General features: G+C 34.8%; 1 protein-coding gene across 2 annotated transcripts in view; it reads left to right on the top strand.

Moving 5' to 3' along the window:
• Positions 1 to 26,888, top strand: part of LOC118269264 (hemicentin-1) — a 123,274-nt gene that overhangs the window by 83,041 nt on the left and 13,345 nt on the right. For both annotated transcript variants that reach the window (XM_050702512.1, XM_035584282.2), the window contains exons 3-4: positions 24,271 to 24,420; positions 25,516 to 25,699. In XM_050702512.1, the coding sequence (XP_050558469.1) occupies positions 24,271 to 24,420; positions 25,516 to 25,699 (334 nt within the window). The remainder of the gene's footprint in view (positions 1 to 24,270; positions 24,421 to 25,515; positions 25,700 to 26,888) is intronic.

The raw sequence follows: 26,888 nt of genomic DNA, 5'->3' as shown, positions 1-26,888 counted from the left end.
TATATTAAAATATAATAATAACAGATGTTTAATATAAAATTTACTAATTACAAGCCTCCACCTAAAGTTGTAAAAATAACTAAAGATTAAAACTACAAATCGATTTGAAACAATTAAGAAAAAAAATACTTAAGTGTCATTATCACCAAAGTATGATTGTAACCACTCCCTCTCGCCTCACCCAAGACGAGAGAAGAGAAATAAAAAAAAAAGAAGTTCATAAAAGAAGCAGAATGTAGCCGCATGATGTATTTTGTAAATCAAAAGTTCTATTTTGTAGCATATTCACAAAATAACCAATCAGTGAAGACCAACTAAGTAGTCACGGGAATAGAACATAAACCAAAATATCTCTTATATGTATAAATATCCCTTTATTTCACGCACATAATGTGAAAAACTGCAACCGCAAAAAATAACATGAAACATCAATCATAAATGAGCAAAACGTGTTGACCCGTCTAAAGTCAATGTATACGTACATGGATTAATGATATCGCACACAATTAATTACATAATATGACAAAGAATAATTAGTTGACAGTTATAAATTAACAATATTCATTAGGCACATACGCCTGAAAAATGTTCCTGTAAACACAGATCAGCGATTTCATGAACATTTCTCATCTTATTTACTTCGCTAGGAAAATTTTTAATTCGCATTTCCATGAACACCTTTTATACCTGCCTTATTTAACAGAAAATTATTTTAATGGCAAGTATTCAAAAATTATTATTGAATAGTTCTTTCTTCAAATAACCTCTTGAAAAACACATTTGATCCGTTGTGGTCCTCTCACTTAAGTAGGGAATATTGTGTATGGTATATATTCAGGCAGATGTTAGATAGATATGTAGATATCATACTATGTTTAGGACAAACGGATTTGATGTTACATATCAATATGAGTTTACAAATGCAGATTATAGCTGCTCATATCCTAAACCCTTATTCCAGCCGAATGAAAATCAAAGCGTCCAAAATACATCTAAGGCAGCAATCCCAATGTTTACCAACCTTATATAAGCCGATTTTGAGTATCTTCTGAATATCAGGGAACATTCCACTAGATCAAGAGCGTCCATTAGCCCGTCACTAGAGCTAACGTTACACCCAGCGCCCTATTTATGACTACAACGCCATCTATCCCGAAACTGGAAACGATTGTTTAATGGCGCACTACCCCTGGGATCCATTCCAGTGATCGGGGCAAAAATAACGTTCATCTACATGATTGCATTGGTTATTTGTTTAACGTGAAAAATTGTGTTTTCGTTTACGTAATGTGTAACACATACAAACATATGTGTCTTTACATAATGCATAATATGTATTCTATACCTTTTGAACCGCTTACCAGTTGTTTCTATGCGAAGTGCGGTTACTATAATTGCTTGAAGTAAGTTTTATTTTTATATGCAGATATCTCTGCAAGAATAGTTAAGAATTTCCTGAAAACCAGTACTAGAAGAAGACTTTCTTAAAATAACAACCCCGAGAACAATGCCGCTATTCCGAGTTATTTATTTTAATTATTAGCTTCGTTACTGTGTATCTACGAGAATAAGTTATAGTTCTGAGATGTATCGGTTCAAGATTTATTTCACGACTTTGCTGGTAAACGAGCAGACGGATCACCCGATGGTGAGCAATTGCCACCGCCCATCGACACCCGAAACACCAGACGCGTTACAAATACGTTGCATGACTCTTCCACACTTAATTAATTTATTTATTACACAAATCTGCTCAAAAAATGGTAAACAGTCCAAACGGTCTAAAATAAAAAAAAAACAAACATCAACAAAACAAAAAACATCCGCTGAATAATATTAGTCGTTCAGTTTTATTTGATCATTTCCTTGCTAGAGTGGTATACTACAATATAATTGCACTGTAATTAATAGGTAACTGTATTTGTATGGAAGTAAGGACTCATTCATCATTATAATTTTCTTTTACGGATTTCCTATGCCAAAAAAATATGTCAAAGCGTGATAAACTTGAATATTTTCGTTTCTACGTTTAAAACTCTTCGAAGCAATGGATAGATGAGTTACTATAATAAAACACATACATACTTTGCAATTGTGTTAGCTACATGACTGCACGATTGTCGTGGTGGTTTAGCAACAGCGTGCCGTATAACGTGTAACGCACGGAGCAACTCTTTGTGTGATCCACAAATTGTTGTTTCGGGTCTGGATGTCATGTCATGTGCATGTGAACTTGTAGGTTTGTAAACGCACCCATGACACAGGAGAAAATCAAAAATTGGGGCAACGATATTGACACCGTTTTTACATATGATTTACGTAACTAGAGACTACAATCTAAAACAAAATATGCAAATCGAAAAAAAAATGGACATATTTTGATCCTTTTCTCAACCGCCAAAATCAACACCCCATATTATTATCACCCTACAAAGAGGACAATACATGTATTATACAACATTATCACCAGTAAAGGGTCCCGTTGACCAGTAGAAGTGTTTATAGCCATATTTATGAATAAAGGGGTTGTTTTATAAAGACATTGAGTTCTAATAACGGCGTCGGAGTCGTATTACAGCTTATTACGTGTTATGGAGCCTCGCAAACAGATGCGCAATGTGTTACGAGTATATTTTAATTGCGATTATTATTATAATTATAGTGGTAAATGATGTTCTTTATTCGGGTTACCGGGGTTTGTTGTATTATTATAATTAGGTGCTTCGTTGGTCGAGTGGTTGTAACTGCGACTGCCGAATAAGGGGTCCTGGATCGGGCAAAGTATTACTAGCCTTTTTTCGGAATATTGAAAATTTCTCAGTACTAGCATGAAGTCTGGAATTGTGTCCAGTACATGGCAATAGGCTCAATCCTATTACATGGCACTTATTACACAAATGATGAAAAGTGAGTGTACATTGTACATTAATATTAGAGAAAAGTTGTAAAAATGTATAGGTCTCAAATACATGTAACATGGATATGGATAAACCTATATTTTTTTAAGGGGTAGGCAAATGTGTCATTACTTTATTCAGCTTTTGTCTTTATATTATTAAGGGTTGCCCAAGGTCTGGATAGCCGCTATGTCCCAAATAAATTAGAATTATGAACGAATTATATATAAGTTTATCGTGTACTTATATGAAGGTGGTGAAACAGGCGCTAACCCTAGTGGTTAACTATTAAAAACTGAGTAAACTGTTAAAAGTGGGTGTTAGACCTACGTGTTATGCCTTTGGGCGAACAATAAAATACAACGTTCGTTATCTTTAATTCAATACTGTACCCACAATATTCAATTACTCTCCCATAAAAGAGGCTTAATTAAACTCAGGTGTTTTATAAAATTATATCCAACTTAATCACTTTTATTGTTATTCTGCCCACACATCGGTATTCACAATTAGTCATCGCGATGAATCGTGAATCGACTAGAGGCATGCCGAGTATCGAATATTGAATCGAGTTGTTTAGTCGATTATGTGGTTCTATGTATCGCAATCGCCTAACGATATGATTGATGATTTATACACACAGCCATTATGTACCGTGTGTTTATTAATAATGCGATGAAAGCGGTAATTTTGGCTTCTATATTTTAGGGGCCCGTTTTAGAAAGTTTTATTTTTGTTGATATAGTTGCTGACAAGACATTTTTCATATGGAAATAGTTAGAGTGGTCTATAAAAAAACATATTATCTAATAATAATTAATCTATAGTCAGGTTTAGGATTATGGATGTTTGTAGTCTTCGATCAAAATAACATAGAAAGTATATTGTATTCAAGGTTCGTATTCTTTATAAAATTTCCAAAATTAAATTCCCTAAGCAATGTAGTCTATCCGCCGCACTCAGAGTCATTTAATGGTTATTAAACCCAGTCTTTAGCATTTGTTTTCGTAAAATCGTTACTAAAGAATAGTTTAAGTAATCATTCAACGACTCTGAGTGCGGTAGTATGACATCTATATGCCCAATTCATATGGAATTTTCATTTCAAGTATCACCTAGTACAGTATGTTTTTGGTGTTCCAAAAATAGAGTTGTCGTCACTTTAGTTACCCAAAATGTATGTCATTGTGTAATCCGTAAATCCCAAATGGACGAACCTGTCGGACAACTGTCATTGATAGATATGATTCGGTAGTTTCCTCAGTCAAAAATAAGTTATTTTGACTTTTCAATACAATAAATAATTCAAAAATAAGCACACTTTCATTCATAGATTGTATGATTCATTTACAATTCAAATTTTCTAGCAAATTTTCCAGAGATAAGTCTGCTATTTTACGTAAAAATCTGATGACGTTATAACGCACTATTACATACAAAATATCGTTTTTAACGTTTTGTATTTGACTAGTAGGAAACTAGCCTAATATGCTTCTATTGGGTTCATAAGTAGAAAATACACATAATTATGTATGTTGATATCTGTTAAAGTACTAGAAAAAACATTAAGTACTGGATTGGTATAAGTACTAGCCAGATTTATCCGAGTATCTCACTACGTGCGGACAAAATCAATAAGCATGCAATCTCATTAAACGGATTTCACAGCCTTCGTAATAAAATATTGCTAAATGAGAAAGAAATTGAAAAATGAAAATGAAACGTAATATTACGAAGTAATTTGTAACATTGCTTCACGCTTCTCATTGCTTCAATGGATAGATTGAGATGAAATGTAATAACTACTTTACGTTAGCTAGGTATTTTAAGAGACCTGTATGATGATTGATAAGGTACCATAGGTATAACGCCTAGGTAGAGCACCTAACTTCACTGACGGACAGACTGACAGACTATTATTTATTTGCTGACATTTCAAAAGTACTTATTTATGGTTTAATTGGAATAAATGGTTTGACTTTAACAGGTTCAGTTCAGCCCAGTCCAGTAGATGAACCAGAATCAATAAATCTCAGTAACGATTACTTTATATACTCACAGTACCTCAAAACTGATACGAATTTTACAGAGCATCTATTTTAGACTCTAATATGGCAACCAATAAAGGCTTTATTTGATCGTTCACAGTCGAAATAGTTTCAGGGTTTGCTTTATAAATAGTCTCTTGCATTTGTGGTTTTGCATGAATTTTATACCACTTGTATGCGTATGGGAGTATTTATAATTATTATAAAGTTTAAAAAAATCCAATTCGTTAGTTTTTTTTGTTGTTGTTATAGATGATAACATCTATTAATATTTTATCTAAAATCAGTTTCAGTGTTGTCAATATAAAATATGTATATAGCTGCTGTTTCTATCGTTACACAATTTAAAATAAAATTGCACAATAAGTCATCCTATTTCAGATAAAATTCCGATATCGGTAATTTCGATAGTATCATTCTTTATGCATATAAAGCATGATACTAACATGATATAAAAACATGATATAGCATAAAAGAATTTTACTATTTTACCTGCACATACAATTTGATATTTTGTGCATTGATAGCTGCAAGATCATATTTTGTTAAATCAAGTATTAGTCTTTTTTTTTTTTGAGGTGGAAAATCATCCAATAACTTATCGAGAGGGAGTGTCAGACTCTTACTGACTAAAAACCACCCCGTTCCTACTTCTGCTTTTCGAGCCGGAACGGAGCTCCGGTAACCCGCTATGTACTACACAAGTCCGGATTAAACTAAATCAGTTTATTTATCTGAACCAATCTCATAAATTACTGAAAGGATTTTCAAGAATATATGTAGATAAAGGAAATATTGCCGTAAAAAATGACCAAAGAACGAATACATAGGAATACCAGAGATTAGAAAGGAGCGATCTTTAAAAAAACAAACATGGAACTTTAAAATGCTATCCCTAAATCGCCTGCCAAGTGAGGTTATTATAGCAAAGCAAACCTCTCACATGTACGAGCAAGTACTGGAAGCCTGTAGTAGCAATGTGAGTAATAACTGTTGATTGGTTGATGGATGAAGTGAAACAACAATTACCTAAATAATTACATAAACAAAAAATGTTAACATATATGTCTATTACTGCAATAGCTACAGAACCTTTATATATTACATCTTTCACATACATTCGACCTTTGACTTAATAACACAGGCAGTGCAAAAGTTTTATATTCAACACATCAAGCTAATCATCCAGTATAAACTGACCTCTGAATATGCGGAAAGATTATAGAAAGTGAGATCATGGTAAACTGGTTTTGTGTACCTTGATGGGATGTAAAGCTATTGAGCAATGAGTGATGGGCCGTATGGAGTTGTAAATGTCTTGGTCGTCCATCTTCACCTGTCCATGTAATTGTTGTATGTTGTAACATTTTATATGTACGTGACTCTCGTGATTACATACAACATACAAGATATACAATATATGAACATACATAGGTTATGTGATTGAAGAATTAAATTGGTATGCTGTGTACCGTGTTTTATTGGATTTTTTGTAATTGTTTTAGCAATAGCTAAAAAAAAGGAATAGCTTTTGACAGATAGTATTTTTTTAAATGTCTCATGCCTGGTTTATTTTTCATACTCGTTTGTAAATGTGAACGTTTACGGCTTGGTAGCTCCTCTGGTGTTGCGGGTGTCCATGGGCGGCGGTGAACGCTTACCATCAGCTGACAACGGGACGGGTCACAATAAAAAGATACTTTTCTCTGTTACATATTTACACAATAACTAGTGGAAAGCGTTATTTTCCTTATGTTATTATTCCATGTTTATATATCAGGGTATAAGTACCTAAGTTAGTTACAAAACTGTGAAGTAGTCTTCACAATGATACACCTCTGCCTACCCCTTTTTCTCTTCACATGACAATGTGTACTCACTTAACACTTTTAATATCAGTTTTAATTTCACACGATAAGTGTAAAGGAAAATATGACTTACGAACTTCGAGTTAAATACCATTTTTATTTAACACTCTCGTTGATTACCGTGGGTAAACTCTCGTATGCAGAATGCAGATTAAAATAAAGATAAAAATAACAAATTGTAATTATTCTTGTTGACACGTGTAAACGTTTTAATTAATTACGTAACATTACTTTAATTTTATGGGACCCCTAAGTTAAGATAGGTTAAGATCATTAACCTACAGAAAAAGTGATACCTGAAGGTTTAGGTAAGGCGTTAATTTAGGAGCGTCTTTACACTTACAATTCGCATTTAAGGGATGGTTTAGGAGTGGTTGATGACCGGCCATTGGTCTCCGAAGGGGTGGAAAGGTTTTTTTGAGGGGGGGGGGGGAATCGTCCAATGATTTCTCCCACCTTAGGCTGACACTCCCACACACCACAAAACCACCCCGTTCCTATTTCTGCTTTTCAAACCGAATTGCCGGTAAACTCGCTAGATATTTCGTAGCTCTGGATCAGGTATCAGCCCTACTGGGCTCCATCTGTAGGTACAGTCCACAGCTGGACTATATCCATTCCATAGGAGTCCAACTCGAGATTCGTTTACCAAAGGTAGTCAGGATTACTATCAACACCACCATTCTTAATCAAAGATCATATCAAAAGCCTCGCTCGGCAGTAATACATAATTAAAAATATTCACATAGCCTTGTACATTATATATAGTGGTATATTAGAATGTATATTTTACATAGCTACAATAAATGTTGTGTTTATATGTTCCGTTCTCTTCGTATCTCCATTTATGTTCCCACGATAAGACAACAATGTAGTATTTTGTAGTACTACCAATTATAACAGATTAATCATTGAAAATTGTTAGATTTGGGTAACGTGATATTTATGGCTAGCTTTTGTTAATAGGTACTATTTATGGGGGATAGATAGAAGTGGACTTATTGAAAGTAAACTTTTTGTGAGCGTTTAGAAAACTGGGGTCTAAGTTTGTTTGTTTGGATGTTATTTTATTCTACGGGAATACGGGCGAACCCGCTGGCAGAAGCCAGTTGTACATATTTTCTAGAACTAGCAGCTCTATTAAGAAATGCCTAATAGTCCCTTTTGAAAAACAATCAAAAGACGTTCAGCTTGTCGGAGAAATACTTGATTGTGTAGGATTTTTACTTTAATAAAACCTCCCCGGTGATCAAAATTAGGCACATTTAAGGGGCACTCTGAGTAGACTAGCTCCGAAGCTACCGCTGTCAAAAGTGTGTTAGGACACATCCCTAGGGAATTCTATCTATGTCTGGGCAAGAGCCTCAACTAATCTTAGGATTATAAACACTAGAAATACTAGAATTTTAAGTGTGGGAGAGCCATGCTTCGGCACTGTTGGACCGCCTGGAGTGACACCACGGCCTACCAGCAAACCGACGTGAAACAACGCTTGCGTTGTGTGAGTGAGGTTACCGGAGACCTAACGTCCAAAAGGCCGGTAACGCATTTGTAACAACCCTGGTGTTTCGGGTGTTCATGGGCGGCATTAATTGCTTAACATCAGGAGATCTGACAGCTCATAAAAAAAAGCATACATTTTTTGATCAATTTTGCTTTCTCATTCCGATTCTAATGTCTTTTAACTCAATACTTACCAACGGTATTTCGTACCATTTATTCTCTGACATGGACGGAACTTTACGAAGGTTCAAGTGACTGGTAACATACCCGACTGGCAAACAACAATACAATGATCACCCGCTCTGTTTCCCTATCAACATTCACGCCTAGCTAATTACTTAATTGATAGTACAAAAACAATGGACGTAATGGGCGAAACAGCCCGTGAATCGGTGGATAGGTTGTGAGTTTGATGTTTACTTGTGGATTATATTTTGTTTTAATAAGTAATACTTATAGGAAGAAATTCTTTATTCTATAAGGAAAGGTATAGCAATTTTTTTTAAAAGATGAAATCTAAACAACAAATTATGTTTTGCAATTAATGTCAAAGAGGCACTTTGTATCTTTTTGACTGACTTCATGAAAATAGGAGGTTTTCAGTTTGACCTGTATGTATGTATGTATTTTTGTGGTTTGCAGCACAGTATTTTACAGACTTAGGTTAGGAAGGTTTAAGGGACAGATCTAAAAAATGGAGGCGGCAAGGAAAATTGAAGGCAATTCCCTTTTTTTAAAAAACGTTATTTAACATCTGTCTTCCCAATCTTAACCTCGTGTTAATAGATTCAACTATAAAAGTAGAAACACCAAAATCTTTAATATCGATCACTTAATTTACCATAATCTAGTAGCAAAACCTTAAGCTAGAAAAAAGAAAACGTACACCTATCCCTTTCTTTTCTTTCTAAACAAAAGAAGACACAATAACCTCCTTATACCTATCTCAAGTAGGGCAAATGAATAATTATTGACTTTCATTGTTGTTGAGAGCTAAGGTAAACAGGCTGCGAGATGAGTGAGAAATGGGAAGCTGCTTAGAATAGGGGACGTAAAGACAATAACCTAGCTAGGGGGATGATTACGAAGCTGTATAAGCGTGTGTAGAGGGATTAAAGGGAAATCCAGTTCTGACATCTTCTCTATGTATGTGCTTCATGGTAAGTCACTACATAGAATAAAACAAACATCACTACATAGTATAAAACAAAATAGCTTTTTCTGTCCCTATTTCCCTTTGTATTCTTAAATCTTTAAAACTACGCAACGGATTTAGATGCGTTTTTTTAAGAGATAGAGTGATTTAAGAGGAAGGTTAATGTGTATTATACATTCATTTTATGTCACCATTGCACCCATGCAAAGCTGACGCGGGTCGCTAGTGCCATATAAAAAACGATATTTGATATCCAAACATTGAATACTATTTTTCAACCCACCGTATATAAAAACAGCAATGAAACTCACTATATTGTTTTATCATTGAACAGTAGGTTAAACACATAACAACAATCATCCGAACTTTTATTTACATAGCAAACAATTACCTCTGCGATAATTGCTAAATAATTTAGCATTGTGTAAGCATTTTGGTACTGCAATCAAAACAAATTGTTATTTCTAGTTGTGTTTAATTCTACCGCCACGAACATTGTTTGTTTGCTTGGCCCGTCCCATAGGTGTAATCTAATGTTTGTACAAATACAGTAACTGCTCTAGGCCTGAGAATCTAACGCGCTGTTGTTTCTCTAGGAGTGGGGGTAAATATGTACCTAATATTTGCTTACACGTGTCGTTATTAATATTAAATGTTGCTGCCTAATATTGTAATATTACTTACTGCTTCATCGTCTGAAGAATACATCTTGCTCCACGGTTAGGTAAAAATATATCTAGGTGCGTAGTTCCTGAAGTTTTTACACGAAAGTTCAGTGTGATGGATGGGTACTAATAGGTGTTTGACATTGTTACGATAATTTCATTTCGGTGTTAATACACACTTAGTAAAGTAACTGCTCTTAATTTTATAAATATTATAATAGGTGAGAACTTATAAGAGAGTGAGAGAGAGAAATAGATGTCTTATAGGTTGTTCATAGAACAGTTATCAGCACTGAATGTCATTCAAGGGGAACCATCTAAGGCTCAATTACATGCTAAACGGTTAAAACCCTTTTAAGAACTATCTTAAATGAAATTTAAACACGAAGACCTACTACTGTATTTTGTGAAATACTACCTTACCAAGTGAATTATTTCAAATGCAGGTAACTAAATAGGTACATAAAACACACGGGTCGTTCCTAGTTCACAGGAAACGTTTAGAAAACAGCTAAAAGAATAGTTTAACAAGAATGCTTTGAACTAGTGAAATAGGAAATGGAGTTAAATAAGTTTGTGTATGTGAACGGTTTTTCTCCTACATTATTATTGTTATGTACTTGGACTGACTGCACTGGTGACGCAGTAACTGGATGATCGCGGTCAAAGCAACATGTGCCAGGTTCGAATTCCGCATCGAATAAAAAAAAAAGAATAAATCTATACTAATATAATAAAGCTAAAGAGTTTGTTTGTTTCAACGCGCTAATCATCGGAACTACTGGTCCCAATTGAATAATTCTTTGTGTAGGATAATGCATTTATCGAGGAAGGTTATAGGCTATAAAACATTACGCTATAACCAATAGGAGCCGAGCACAGCGGGTGAAACCGCGCGGAAGTAGCTAGTGATGAATATAATTGGAGGGCAAAAACACTTTTTGTAAGACCCTTTCTTTTTCCTTTTTTTTTTCAAATCATTGTCATCCATTCAAGGTAAGCGACCAGTCACTGTTTATATTTTCATTGCAATCCTTGACCTGAACGCGGTTTTGCTAATCGTGTTTATAAGGCGCTCGTCACGTTTTGTTATTTCTAACTTGTTTGACGAACAAGGATAATCTTTAGTTAAATAAAATAATGTCAATATAAATGAGTCTTTCTTTTTTATTCGGTAAAATTATAATACAATGACGTCATGTTGCTTGACGACTTTTAACAAACTGGGTTAGTTTTAGTTTTTTATACTTACATAAACATTTTAAACAGCACCAAAATTGCAATAAAGAAACTGATGTACTTATTTGAGAACTATTTTAGAATTTTTCTAGCCTCTCAAGCCCGTAATATTCACGTCGTTTCCTAAGATTTTCAAACGTTTCAACTAGAAGTATTTCCACGTTTCATGCTAGGAACGGAACGTTTCCTTGACGCCAGTGGTGGGTTGGACACGTACAAATTGCAGGTAGAGGTGTTCCTTATAAAAAGGGACTCCGTTAAAAAATTGGAAGCACTGACGATTGATCGTTGCGAATAGCATCCGATATTACTTACTGACGCATTCCGTTAAAGCGTTCTGAAAGACACCTGCTGCCTAGGTACCTATATTTGCGTCTTTATAAAGAAGATGGATTAGGTTCTATAAAGGTAAACGTTTCGTCTTTTTCGTCTCTATATTATATTTTTATATTTGGTTATCTATCGCGAATAGTCTACTTTAGTACTTTGTTCTTAAACTAATTGGAAAACTTACATTACAAGTAAAGTAAAAATATACCTATATATTTTTTTATGATATAAGCCGGTAAACGATCATCAGATGGTGAGCAATAGCCGCCGTCCATGAACACCCATCAGCAACGTTACTAATGTGTTGCCGGCCTTTTGGGGGTTAGGAATTTAAAGGTTGTTGGGGAATCGGGAATTCGGTAAACTGGAAGGGTCGGAATTGGACCTCTTCTGTCTTAACACAGTTCTATCGTGTTGCAGCAACGCACTTGAACTAAAATCGCTTTTAAACGTTTCAGAGTTCTAATATCTATAATTATTAGTAAGTCAATCAAGTTGAATCTCTACTATTACTTCTCAAGCTATCAAAAAGCCAGCATCCGAAAATGCATTTCAAAATTAAAAGCTCATTGCTTTACTCGGGAATCACGGCCATAATCCCACGCTCCTTCCACTTGAAAGTAGCCATTACGAGTAATCACCGAGTCTAAGAAACAGGGCATAATAATAATAATTTCACCAACAAAGTTGTCACTGTGTGCCTTAAATGACAGTCAGTAATTATCGTTTAACTTCGGGCCATAATTTGGATGTTAAAATACAAGCACACATCTTCTAGTTTGTTTAGCTGGATTCATATGTTGGTTTGACCTATAAAAGATAGCATAGTTATGGGCTACATATTTTATCATTTGGCTTATGTAGTAATACCTACTACTCTTGAGTTACAACCTAATCCCTAGACATCAACAAGCGTCTTAAACCCTTCAGTAACTTGGCTATACCTACAAATTATTATTTAATGTTGGAACAAAACGTTTATTTGATAATCCCACAGAGAAAAAGGCCATGCCACGCTGGTTCTGATACTAACACAAGCGCTATTTCTACAGTATTTCTAGTATTTCTATAGATTTCTATAGTCTTCTTTTTTCTGTGCATAATCCTATGGGACGTTTAACACAATATTTCCCATTTTATGGAATAACTGAAAATTTTTAATACAGTCGTGCTAAGACCTCAGACGCTTAGACTAACGACTTCTCATCAAGCATGATGGTAGACGTTCCAAGCATTCCCTACTCCTCTAAAGTAGGAATACCTATCACCTAATTACTTACGTCATTAGTTTCTGTGCAGCTGCATAATTACCTCGCAGATCTTGCCCTAAGGACTACTGTAACTCATTTCCGACACTTGATTTGCTACTAACGACCAGATAAGCCGTTGATGTACCCTGTCTCCGTTCTCTCCCCTAATTTAGAGGCCAGTTGCCAGTCTCTTGGGCAGTTGTAATTATAATCTGTAATTAAACTATCATCTCCGAGTTGTATTGTTTTCCGGGACTGACATACTTTACAGGATGCAGTGCCATTGTAACGTAATTTAGACTTAAGAAGTAAGTAATGTTACTCGCCGTACACAAACGATTTTATTGACCATTAGTTTGGATCTCTGGGAGCAGAATGGCATGGCAGCTTTAGGCCGTATGACTTTAGACCATTAACAACATACGTTCAATGTTAAAGGTAATTTTGTGACTCCGTGTTCAGAATCAAGATTTCTGTATGTGCAAATTCTGAAATAGTTTTCGCAGATGGTAATAATGTTTCCGTTCATGGGATATGATATGTCGGAAAGTAAAAGTACCAGATGTTCATAAGACGTCCACGGGTCATAAACCGCTGTAATCGCGAGGCGCGGTCCACACTGGCGGATATTGCGTCTCGTATTGTTCTCCGCGGTTATTAATCAGACAACTGTCGCTGTTTTGTTTGTGTTCCCTACAAACGTCACGCTTGGCTTCGGAGAAGGTGAAACTTGCGTTTAGTGTGTTCACACAAAAGAGGAACTTTTTACGAAGATTTATTTCGTTTGTTGTTACATTTTCTTTTATTTTATGGGAAAGAAAGAAGTGTCAAAGTGAAATGAATGGGAAACATGATGGAAATTGTAGAGTAAAAAAAATATTACTTGGAAACGCAATTGGGGAAGTAATTTCAAGTGATGATTTGGTTCGTACTTATTTTTTGCGTAAATATTTGAATATTTATTTCGTTGGTCAAGTGGTTTGTATTGCGATGAGCATGGAAACAGCTCAGATACTCGGCTATACTTTAAAGCCGACATAATAAATATTTTTAACAACTAGCGTAGTTATTTATTGACGCTACTAATAGTGTGTGTGAATTCAAATCAAATCTTCTTTAAAACCTTTTCCCATAGGAAAATATCAGCCTATTTAGCCTATTTATGCTAATGGGTGGTTAGTTAGTAGTTATATTTGGCGATGTTTTTAGCTATCAGCTATTATACTGACATCAATGTGAACCTGCCCACATTATGCAAATAAATGAATTGGATAGTAACTGAATAATTCAGCAACAGTCTCTCACCCAAATATATTTTTAACATTATAATAAAGCATTAATTGATTAAATTAAAAGTACCTTTAACCAACTAGTATGCATGAAGAGACTGATGATTCTTGATGAAGCGAAAGAGGTGTGTAAGAATCGTAGCAATTGGCGTTCCATTTGCTCTGCCCACTCCCATGGGAGACAGGCGTGATGTTATGTATGTATGTATATAAAATAAAGCATTTGTTAAATACATATGTCTGCTTTTTGACTACCTTCTCATATGTTTTCTCTGCATTTGCAAAGGATATAGTACAACTGTTTTTCCCAAGCATGTTTTTAATTAAGCTTTCACTTTGAGCTCATTAGTTCACCTCTCTGTTCTTCATTAGTGTTTATGAAAAACTGACAATGCTTTTTAAGAAACATTCGTTATTTATTAAAATGCTTTCTAATAAAAATGGCCGGTATGTATTAATTAGTCACGGAGACCGTTTGGAAAGCAATTAATGTATAATTTAAATGAAAAACACAATTCAAATAAGTAGCCAGTTGCTTGTTAATTGTATTCGGAGAATGAGGTTCCTACCTACGTTTTGCTCCAAATTAAAAATGTATACTGACAGTAGCTTGGTTGGTTGTTCGTGTTTTTTAATTGTCATGTCTTTTCTAGACAAGTGTCGTTAATGTTTTGAAGTGATAAACAGCAGTACTTAGAGAACCTTTTTTGATGAGGGAAAATCATAAAATGACTTCTCACGCCTTGGCTGAGGCAAGAGGGTGTGTGAGACTCTTATTGACTAAAAACCATCCCGTTCCTTCTGTTGCTTTGAGCCAGAGCCCCGGTAACCTTTTACGTTGTCCGTAGCTTCGGATCGGTATCTAGAAAGCCTAGTGTTCAGCTATTTCATTTAAAATAATATCTGATTCGAAATAAAATAGAGAAAAAAACATTTTTTATTATACCATAACAACACCCAATTAAGTTAAATTACAAATCTGACTAAGTGTAAGGTATACATGAAATACATAAATTATGTTAAAGTAAATATAAATACCTAAATTGAATCACCTAATTGGAGTGTTCATAAAGATTTCTTACCAAATTATTTATTTAGTAAGCTCCTATTTGGTATAACTATATATGTATATTGTAATTAAGAACATTTATTTATTCCATTTAATAACTCAATCATGTTTAGATATTCAATCAAGATTTTTCTATCACATAATAAAGATTAAAGATAATGCCTTTGACGTACATATAACGACCAGATTGGCAATATATTAAAGAAAGGGCAAATTCAAAGTATACTCTTAACCAACAAGCATGCATGGAAAAACTGATGACTGTTGATGAAGTGAAAGAGGTAAGATTCATATCAATTTTATTGGCGTTCCATTGTCTCTGCCTACCCCCATGGGAGACAGGCGTCAGGTTTTGTATGTAAGCAAAAAAGAAACAAACACCGCATCTCAAACTGATTGGTAGTACCTACAAATATTCCATCCAAACACGTTTTATCTTTCAAGAGAGAACTTAAGTAACAGTTAGGATGTACCTCCATCAGCAAAATATTTAGTTACTGCGTACTTCCTCTACTTAATTTGCTGTCTATTTCAAAGGGCACAGAAAAAAATCTACCTCATACTATGTATCGCAGACTACATTCAAAATAACCAACATATCTTGAACCCTTTGAAGTTAGGCGTTTCATTGACAGAGCGGGATAGACATGTGCAAGAAGTGCTATGTAAGAAGAAAGAACGATAGGCCCGCACCTCACTTCAGACGGGTCAAGATAAAACGTACATTGGTCGTATGAAAACGGGACTGCATGTCGTCCGCACTTTGTATTTCAAAAAGTCTAAATAGTTTAAATTACACTTTCTGTCGAGTTCTACTTGAAATGCTAAACCGCATGTTTCTTTTACTTAACTTTAATTACATTCTGTTAATGTAATTAAAGGTTTATTTAGATAAATATATTATAATGAACTAGCTTCTGGCGTGGTCCACGTTTTCTTGGGATAAAAAGTATCCAATCACCCAAGTCAGTTCATTCCCTGTCTGTATACAAAATTTCATCACAAGCTCTTCAGTAGTTTCAGCGTTATTGACGGACAAACATTGGATGTTAAAAAACAAACTTTCACATTTATAATATTATACTTTACTGTAATTACTGTAACAGTGTGTTATTTTCCTCTACCACTCCCCTCAGGAAACCAAGGTGTAATAATAAACAATTATATAGTTATTAATACCCCGAATTGGCGAGTAATTAAAATAAGCTCCCATATGCGTTCGTAATTATGAAATCATCGGTCAATTATGCATTTATTAATACACTATGAGGACTCCACTTATATGCGAATGAGTATAACACCAATAGGCAGGATTAGTATTCATTAATTAATTATTATCTACAAACAAAATAGGTTCCGTTCATTAATTTGTTAGAGTAACCACAGAGCACTAAATTATTCCAACTAAGCAGACTACTGGGTAAATATTCCAAATAACACGATATACACCAGTCCATTAATTAAAAAGATACCTGATTCACACAAACAGATAGGATTTAAATTTATTACAAACGAATCTGGTGGGCGATCCTAATAAATCTAAAGTTGGCTAAATTAAATCTAACTTTTGCAATTGAAATAGATATTTTAATTAAGTAAAAACGTTTCCTTCCTAATCCCGGGCGTTTCAGCGGCTTTTATATTCGGGCTTGCATTGTTTCAGTACGTTAAAAAACAAGATTTCTACACTTTGCATAAGCGGGTACGGTTCAGTGGTTGCTCCTTTTATCTTTGCCAACCGTTCGTGAAAAACATAAGGTCGGGCGATTTGCTAAATTGCGAGCGAGCGCAGACGGAGAGGAGAGAAGCCTGTACTATTGTGATCTGTACTGCAGCCACGCAATCCCACGTAACGAGCCGTGTTTACGTGTCTCGATACACGCCAGATGAATGATTACACACTCGGCAAACACTCTCTCTTATAATTCAATTGAATGGAGGATACCATTGAATTACAGTGTATATACATTTTAGCAACTACTTACGTTATGATTTGTTTCATATATGTATGTATAAGAAGCAGTGTTATGTAGAGTCCATTATTTTTGTCTATTATATTATGTGTTCGTAACTTTAGTCAGGACGTAGATAGCATCTATTACTTATTACGTACTTTACATGCGAAAGTATACTTACAATAGGGAAAGAAATACTTTTGAAGATACATATCTCAATTTGAAATATCGCTTGACGTCACTTCTAGGTACGTTTTATACGTAGCAATGACGCATTTGCTCCCACTTTTAAACATTGATTCGTTTTATCTAAGTATTGTTATCTTATACGACAAAATAAAAAATACGTGTCTAATATTTTTACACTACCTAACTCGTACCCCGTCTCGTACATCATCCCTATTTTGACAATCCTAAGAACTTAATGACCTAAACAGAAACTAGGTTTGTTAATAATCACTAATTCACAAACGAACCGCGACAACGCTGTGTGAAGAGCGGTTTGTCCGTAGTCAGTCCGGCTTTAACGTAGTCAGCCTTACAAACCTCACCTCGTAACTAAGCTTATCAAAAACCTTATTTATTCCCAACTGACAGTGAATTTCTGTCGAGCTCAGCTCAGAAATTATATGAAAAATATTTCATTCGTGCCAGTCTCGGCTGAGTATAAAATTCGAACATCCGAAATTATAACAATCATCGTACGGCTCCGGTCGACTCGTAATTGGAATTCTTTGGCCCAATATTTGCACATAATAACTCGACACTGATATCTCTGGAATCATTGGGGACGGAGAAACAAGTAATAAAGACATAAGGAAAAGAAAATTCTTAAGATAAAAGATAATCGGTATATAATGTACAATTTTCTTTAGCTTTGTGAGTTGCCAGTAATAGTGGGAGCTTCTATGGCTGCTTTGTACATTATTATTTGTAGAGGATTTCCTTTTTTTCTGCCCTACTCCCATTCCAAGTTGTTTGAGGTTGGTATTATAAGTTCAAGTCAAATTAGGAATGCAGTTTAACTACTTTTTTGTACACGACATACTCAAATACATAATAATATTCTTCTTCTTCTTAAGCTTCAGTCTATTGACTGAAGTTTAAATCTAATGTGCAAGTCAAAATGATATCGATTTATTAAAATAAATTCAATCAAGTCACTCGATTATATTATCGAACCAGACGATCTGCATTGCATCGCTTTAAGTGAAATTTACGGTTACTGTAAATTTACATGATTTGGCTAGGGGATAGGGAGTTGTTCAATTTTTTACTTAAAACTGTATAAGTAATTGTTTTAAGAGTTGAAACTAGAACAAAATGGCTTTAATTTCTTTGAAACCTACAAAACAGAAATGTAATTACGGTTCGACTCGGCCATTTAGTTCAGACGTGGAGTTCTCTAATAATTTTGAGTCCGCATAGATATATTTTCCAATAACGTTGGGGTTCGTTAAAAAGGGGTTCTCAGACGAAGGAAACGCCAGTTTTCAATGGACATTACTTGTGGTTGGAGTCAAATAAACGACCTCGGTATTTACGATTCCCGAACTATTCATTTTGGTCTTGACATAGGTATCTCTGAATGTAGATAGGCACTGAATTGTTAGCCCCTGTTCTTTGAGTTACTTGACCCGTGAAGGGTCGGTTTTGGATTGTCCACTCAGCTCGAAATTAATTCATACAATAGTTTATTCACGCTATAATTTACTTGGGAGCTACAGATTGTTTCGGTTTAGATATTAAGTTGTAAGTTAATTTATTTCGATGTGTGTGTTTTGGATTAATGGTGCTGTTTTGTTGTTAATTAGAAAACTTTGGCTTTGATTATTTCATTGAGCATATTTCTGAATGAAAGGATGAAAGATCTATATGCAACGTCACGCCTTTTATCCCCGAAGGGGTAGGCAAATGTTCACATCCAGACTCTATGCTACTGCTGAGAAATTTTCGAAAATCCGAAAATCGTCTAGTAGTACTTTGCTTGATCTGGGAATCGAACCCGAAACCCCTTGTCCGGCAGTCGCGCTTGCGACCACGCGACCAACGAGGCAGTTAGGATTAAAGAATCATATTTCAACAAAATATACAATGAATACAAAAAGTATTTCAAATCATAAGTGCATCTGAACTCCGCATATCTGCATTCCTATGAGTACCTACGCTTATAGAAAAATAACAAGTTTCCGTATTTAGAATAAAACAGCATCCATTTTATTCAAGTTCTTTTCGAAACAAGAGAACACGAGTAAAATGAACTACATTTCAATTTCGCTTAGTAACAACACGACAGCAGTAAAAGGTAACAAAATAATAATGAATTCACCTTTTCTATGGCAACGAAATGCGGAAAAACTGTCATAAATATATACTTATAGGGAAAAATTAAGGAATAAATAATTGATTATAGGCGTAATGTAGGAAAATGGCAATAGTCTATTATCATTAAATATCTATGAGTGTGAGTGCTAGTTTCATTTTCGTTTCTTGGACCGAGATATCGCATTTGAAGCTCCTATGCTAATTTGTGAGTTAGCACGAAGTCTAAAATTGTGTTCGACTGAGTTCCATGAACCCATAACTAACATAATGAAATCTGGTGAAAAGTAGGTGTTACGTTATATGTATGTAATTATATGTTCTGTCCTCTTAGGAATTAAAATGTGTAATGTTAAAAATAACATTGATAATATTTAATCGAATCATTATTAATTCATAATATTAATAATAACATTGATAATATTTAATCGAATCATTATTAATTCATAATATTAATAATATTTAATCGAATACTAGTTTCTGCCAGCGGCTTTGCCCGCGGTCACATGGGATAAAAAGTGTCCTACACCCAAGTCAGCTCATACCCTGTCTGTATACGAAATTTCATCAAAAAACCGATCACTAGTTTTAACATGATTAATGGACAAACATACAAACAAAGTTTCACGTTAGTGTAATACTGTGATTCTCTTTTCATAAATTTAACAAGTATGGTATGTACAATATTAATTGCAAAGTAAAACCTTAATTACGTACTCACACAACGACCAAAACTGAATCAATTATTGGTATTAATTAATACTTGATATTTTAATTTTAAATGATATTTCACTACATATCTGAATGATAACTGCCACAGACATTCCAATTACAAGTATGACTGACGGGAGAAAGATATCTTTAAAAGATACGTTTCATATTAATTTATTATCGACTGTACTTATTATTGAAACGGTATTTTTAATTACGAAGTTCTTTACATGTTATTATAATAGGGTATTATCATGTTAACTGCAATTTATACATATGAATACACTAGCTATTTCCACGCGGTGTCACCCGTTATGAAAGGTCCCTATTGGTTGTATAGTGAAGTTTAATAGCCTATATTAACCTATAATCATTTTTCAAATACGTTTAAAAATATTTGAAAAATGAGGTTACCGGAAGCCCGATTCCCCTTTTCCCAATCTTCCCAATCCCCGATTCCCCAACAACCCTTAAATTCCTAACCCCTAAAATGCCAGCAACGCACTTATAACCAGTGCTTCAAGTGTCCATGGGCAGCGGCGATTGCTTACCATCAGGCGATACGTCAGCCCGTTTACCGGCGTGTTCAATAAAAAAAAATGTGTTTGGGCAATCGATTAATACGAGCCTCCATACGCGTTATAAATCACAGGGGAAAGATAAAATAATAAATACATGCTTACTATAATAGATTTCATATTACTACGGCTTGGTACACATTGTTAATCAGTGCACCAAGGCTACACATCGAGTTATACAAGACCAGTTTATTATAGTCTCGCTTTATATGATCTTTCTTCATATATAGCGGTCAGTTTATACTGGTTTGTGTAGCTAGATGTGTGTAGTAGCAGTCGCCAATAAAACGCAATATAGGCCTATGTAATATTGTACAATTATTTGGAACTATGCCCAAATACTTTCTTTTTTCAATCGGAATTTTGGAACTGACGCCATTGGCGATGGTTTTAGTATTTTGAGTATCGTTATTACTGCTTTTATTGGCAAAGGAAGGTGTCTTTAAAAGATTATTGATAAATCTAATTAAAGTACAACACTTACTTATTCGTATTATATAAAATTGAACAGTTTGTTTGATTTTTTAATCTCCGCTAATCTTCGATACGACTGGTCCGATTTTAAAAAATCTTTTTGTGTTGGGTAATCCATTGATCGAGGAAGGACCCGAGTAGGGTGGGTGGAACCGCGCCGGAGTCGCTAGTATGCTATTTGTCTGATTCACACGATGATGATCTAATATGATGACTATGAAATAAGACCTCAGTAGATGGGTATTATCTTTCAACCACTTATTTATAGAAACTAGTGAAAGGTGTATGTATTTACATTGTATGTTTTTAAACGGCTTAATTTTGCTTGACCTGTTTGTTTGTTTGGGTCAAATTTTGTAATTGGCACTTAACCCCTTTTCTGACGTCCGATCGATCTGATATTTGGTACACACTCTTGATCTTGATGATCATATGATATAATATAAGCCCATAAAACCCTTTAACATAAAACATAATTTTATGTATTAAGTACTTGTTAATTGTAAGTATAATTTATTACATTTTGTTTGAAATACAAACAGTTTTGTAATACATAACACTATAATAAGTACCTACTTACTATTATAAACTGATGTTATTTTGATATAACACACGACTATAAAACTCATTACTACTTCATTCAAGCAAGAAGTATTTATTAATCCCATAATAATCCCTACACAAAGCGGTCCCTGTGCATTCGATTCCCCTTACTTCCTGGTTTTTATACTTTGAATTAGATATGTTCATTCATTGCCCGGCTCTCGACAGACCGTGTTTGTAAATCAATACTTAGAATATAATATCATGCCTTGTATTCTTCGGAGGTACATGGTTTAAGTAACACAGATTTTGGTAGTCATGCTATGTCTACGATATGTCAAGTATGTTATGTAAGAGCCATGCTTTGATACGAATGGTCCGGTACGACTGGAGCCTGGGGTGATACCACGGACATAGAAATTCGGCGTGAACCAACATCTTCGATTTGTTTCGCCGTATGAGTTTACGGGAGACCCAATCCTCGAAACACTCCCTCTCGTCTTGGCGAGGTGAGAGGGAGTGTCAGACTCTTACTGACTAAAATCCTCTCCGTTACTACTCTTGCTTTTCAAGCCAGAACCCCGGTAAACCCGCTAGGTAGGCCGCATGTCCGAATGACAGAGAAAGACAAAAGATTAATCTAAAAAAAAAAGCTAAAAACCAATACATATACATGTTGTTGTAATATTAGACATTATTATACCAAATTTAGATATTACTCGTATACTTATATATAATTGGATACATGAATATAATAACAGGTCTAAACATAAAAATAACATTATTATATACATATTCTAATTCACTACTATTTAAGACGATACTCATTAAACTTCAACTACAAAATTGGTATTGTTGTATTAAATTGATTGGCTCTTAAATTCTGATCAGCAATTTAGTTATTGGGAAGTTGTTCGGTTATTTTTTCTCACGATTAGCAATTGCAATGTCGAGCTGGGGAGATCTCGTCCATTTTTAGCAAGATTAATCTTGTTCAAAATATGGACGTGGTTTCGCAAGATTAATGAGATAGTTTTACTAGAAGATTGAAGATTATTGTTTTCCAAAGTTTATAAACCTAAATATTATAATTATTTACACACAAAACATACAATTGACATACAAAACTGCCAATCTCGTGAAATCTCGAATTTCAATTTTATAATCTCGTGAGATCTCGTTTGAGCCCCAATGTCACTAGATTTGCATTTCCTACTTCCTCCCCAATATCATGAATATTAGAATCGTACAAAGTATTTTGGCAAATTCTCTGATTATGAAGAGTAGGCCCATCCCAAACAGTGTGAATGTCACAGAGTGATGGTGACGTAATCAATTACACAGGTACGATGGGACTATGTAATAATTTGATATAAACCAATCAACATAATCTCTTTGAACAATTATGAAAGTTGGATCTAAAAATAATTGGATTTCGACATTTCTAACTTGTTTTTACTCGTACTTTCATCAATTATATAGTTTTCACGATGTTTTTGGTCGATGTGGATTTTATACCTTCGTTTTGTGGAAGTTTTTACGGTCGACTAGGGGATCAGAAAAGTTAAATTTAGCCTTAGGTATGTCGACTATCCAAGAATATTTCCCAAACATGGAATAAACGTCTCTTTAATTTGAGAACATTGTCACATTTTATACTAAGTTTCATTGTACAGTTTGTCAATGAATCGACTTAAAGTATTTTTAGTTTTACTATCTATCATTAGATCAGTAGATCCATTTACTAATGGGAGTAATAGTGTGTTTTACAAAGAAATTCGTTCTTATTTTACATTAAAACCTCCATCGGCATAGCGCACTTCGATTCAATCGAAATTTCGGTTTCAAACGAAAATATTCGTACGACAATTGGGACCTAACTGAACTAAAAAGGAACTTGGGAAAACAATCGCCGGCTCCCATCGGTGTGCTCTTCCAAACTGTTCCCAAATAGACTCACTGCTTTCTACTGTTATAAACGGTGAAGTTTGTGCGCCTTTCATCCTGCAAATCTTTAATAGTTTTTGGTTATTAATGTTTTACTTATAATGGATGTTAATTTTTGAAATTACATATTGATTCGTGCTTATTATAGCTTGGTGCATCTGCCTCGTAAGAGGTTTCGTTTCCTGGGATGGGCAGAGACATGATATAGTGATTAAGTATTTACTTATTTTCAAAATTCCTCGGTTCTTCGAATGCGGATTTGGTGTATGAGACTCGTATAAGTTACCTAACTTTATGATTAGAAGTGCAGTAGTTGTCAAAGGATAGGTTTCCAAAGCTTCGGGAAATAAATAGCCTACCTTTCTTACTTCTTCTTTATATCTAGATCTTCTGGTGATGCTTATAAAAGTGTTTATGTTGTTACAGCCAGTGGGAATATACCGAGGGAAGTACGAGTGGGCCAACGAGAACAGCCCGGTGGGGGGCGACTGCTCGCTGTGGGTGCGAGCCGCCACGCTGCAGCTCGATGATGGACAGTGGCAGTGCCAAGTCACGGCCAGCAACTATGATGTGCAGGTACGAATATGAAGAATGATTATTTATAATAATAATATAATACTGGACCATGCTCCCGCTCCTGGTCGGCTCCTATTGTTATATTTTGAAATGTAATTTTTTTTTTGGAAGCAATATTTAAAAATATAATTTTAGAGATTTTAAATAAATATAGGTACCTATGGAAAAAAATATAATCCCATGGATATTAAGAATCGTGATATCGTGTATTCTTCTTCCATGAAGATTATAGTTAGGTAACCTTGGAAAGTGATTACTATCACACTAATCATATCACATACTAATATTATAAATGTAAAAGTGTGTTTGTTTGGATATTTCAATCACGTTGAAACTACTCAATGGATTTTGATGAAGTTTGGTGTACAGACAGGGTATGAGCTGACTTGGGTGATAGGATACTTTTTACCTCACGGGAACGCCGTTGAAGCAGCTGGCAGACGCTAGTAATAATATATTAGAAACGTATACGTACCTAAAAATTCGTTATAATCTTTTAAAAGCAGCCCGTTTACTAGGTCTTGTAAATAATGTAAAAGTAGCACAGCCGTGTAGAATAGAACTTGAACTGTATAATTTCCGTGTACCTAGGTAATAATTGTAGGAAATAATTATGTAACTCGACCTTTCCTTTTAGGTACCTTAAAAACATTTTCCTACGCCAGTTTTCTGGAACAAACATGTTAGGTAGCTAGGATAGATAGCCTAGCTCAATTGAACTTTGAAAACTTTAAAGAAATTAGACCCGTCGTAGAAGTCGTACGAGGCAGTAATTCTTCTTTTACTTGAAATATCTTTTTAAATTGCAGAGGTTAGCATTCATGGTACCACCAATATATTTTTATTGCTCTCAAGAAAATCAGTAAATCTTGATGTCATTGAAAATTCCAATGAAATTAATACATTTAGTTATAATGAAAATACATTATATATGATACGTAGGTACCTAACTGGCTGTCTTTGTTAAATTTCTATTTCTACTATACAATACCATATTCATTTTCAATGCAGCGGCCGTAGGGAAATTATTTAATGTACCATGTACCTTGTCTTATTTGGCTAGCTACAATAAATGATCCTATACATCATTCCCAGGATGCCCTCTCAAGTCCACCAGCAGCTTTAGCAGTCCGTGTACCACCACAGTCTCCTCGGATCCTGTTCAACGGCTCCCACGTGATGCCAGGCCAGAACATCACGGTGCCAGCTGGAAACAGGGCCACCGTCGTCTGCGAAGCCAGATATGGCAACCCTCCTGCTTACATCGAGTGGTATTTGGGTGAGTTACACTATGTTGTACTTTATTACCTTGTCATAGAGCTCTTAATTAACTGAACATAAGATTTGAGATATTATTACATATTGATTACATGTTTTAACCATGAGATACGACTCAAAAACAAACATTGCTCATTGGCATTTCGCAAAAATACCGAATCAAATCTTTTTCCTAGAAGACCTCTTTGTAATCCTTCCCTACAAATACTTATGCCTTTTTAAGCAAACAAAAAGGTGAACGGACGAAACAACCAGCAATCTAATACTTAATTAAACCGATACGTTCATATAAAATTCTAAATGGCATGTCATGTGTTTGAACTAAAGCCACGACCTACAAAGCGCCATGCATTTTAGAAGAGGCTTCACTGTCAGTGATCGACGTCGGTACACTGCAATGGTCTTGGCTATCGTTGGCTGTAATTACATAATGGCGTATCAACGTACACTGTTACACATACCTACATGGCGTCACGAATTTTAATTCCCGAAGGAGTAGACAGAGATGCACAAATATAATGTAACACATACTTTTCAGTTTTAGTTATGTTATGAGTTACATCTATACTAATATTATAAAGCTGAAGAGTTTGTTTGAACGCGCTAATCTCCGGAACTATTGGTCTGATTTGAATAATTCTTTTTGTGTTGGGTAGTGCATTTATCAGGCTATAGACTATAAAACATCACGCTATGACCAATAGAAGCCACGCAAAGCGGGTGAAATCGCGCGGAAATAGCTAGTGTAATATATGTATTTGCTTAGTTAATATAGTTACTACTACGGAGAAATTTTAGAATGACCGCAAAATCCATCGTGCTCAATTCTAGACTCAATTTTGAATCTAAACTGAGAAATATTCGAAAAATTACAATAATACTTTGCCCTATCTGGGTTTTAACTCCGAGATTCCTTACTCGGCTGACCACTCGACCAACAAGGCAGTGGTTGTAAACCTGTAATTACATAATGACGCATCTATTTATCCGTAATGAGGTTCTATCATGTAATGGTCTAAGATTGAAGTTGTAAAATTGATTGACTCTATAAATGTAGGGTAGGGTAATAGAATAATATATTGGTTCAATGATTGTGGCTTTTTTAGATAGTTGATTGTTTGAATGCCTTGTTGGTATAGAGTAGAAAGTAACTGATCGGACACTTGATGTTTTGTGGTATTACAATATCA

Source organism: Spodoptera frugiperda, chromosome 2 (assembly GCF_023101765.2).
Source record: "Spodoptera frugiperda isolate SF20-4 chromosome 2, AGI-APGP_CSIRO_Sfru_2.0, whole genome shotgun sequence".
Lineage (NCBI taxonomy): Eukaryota > Metazoa > Arthropoda > Insecta > Lepidoptera > Noctuidae > Spodoptera > Spodoptera frugiperda.
The sequence above is the reverse complement of the archived record's forward strand: the minus strand, read 5'-3'. Positions and strand labels throughout refer to the sequence as shown.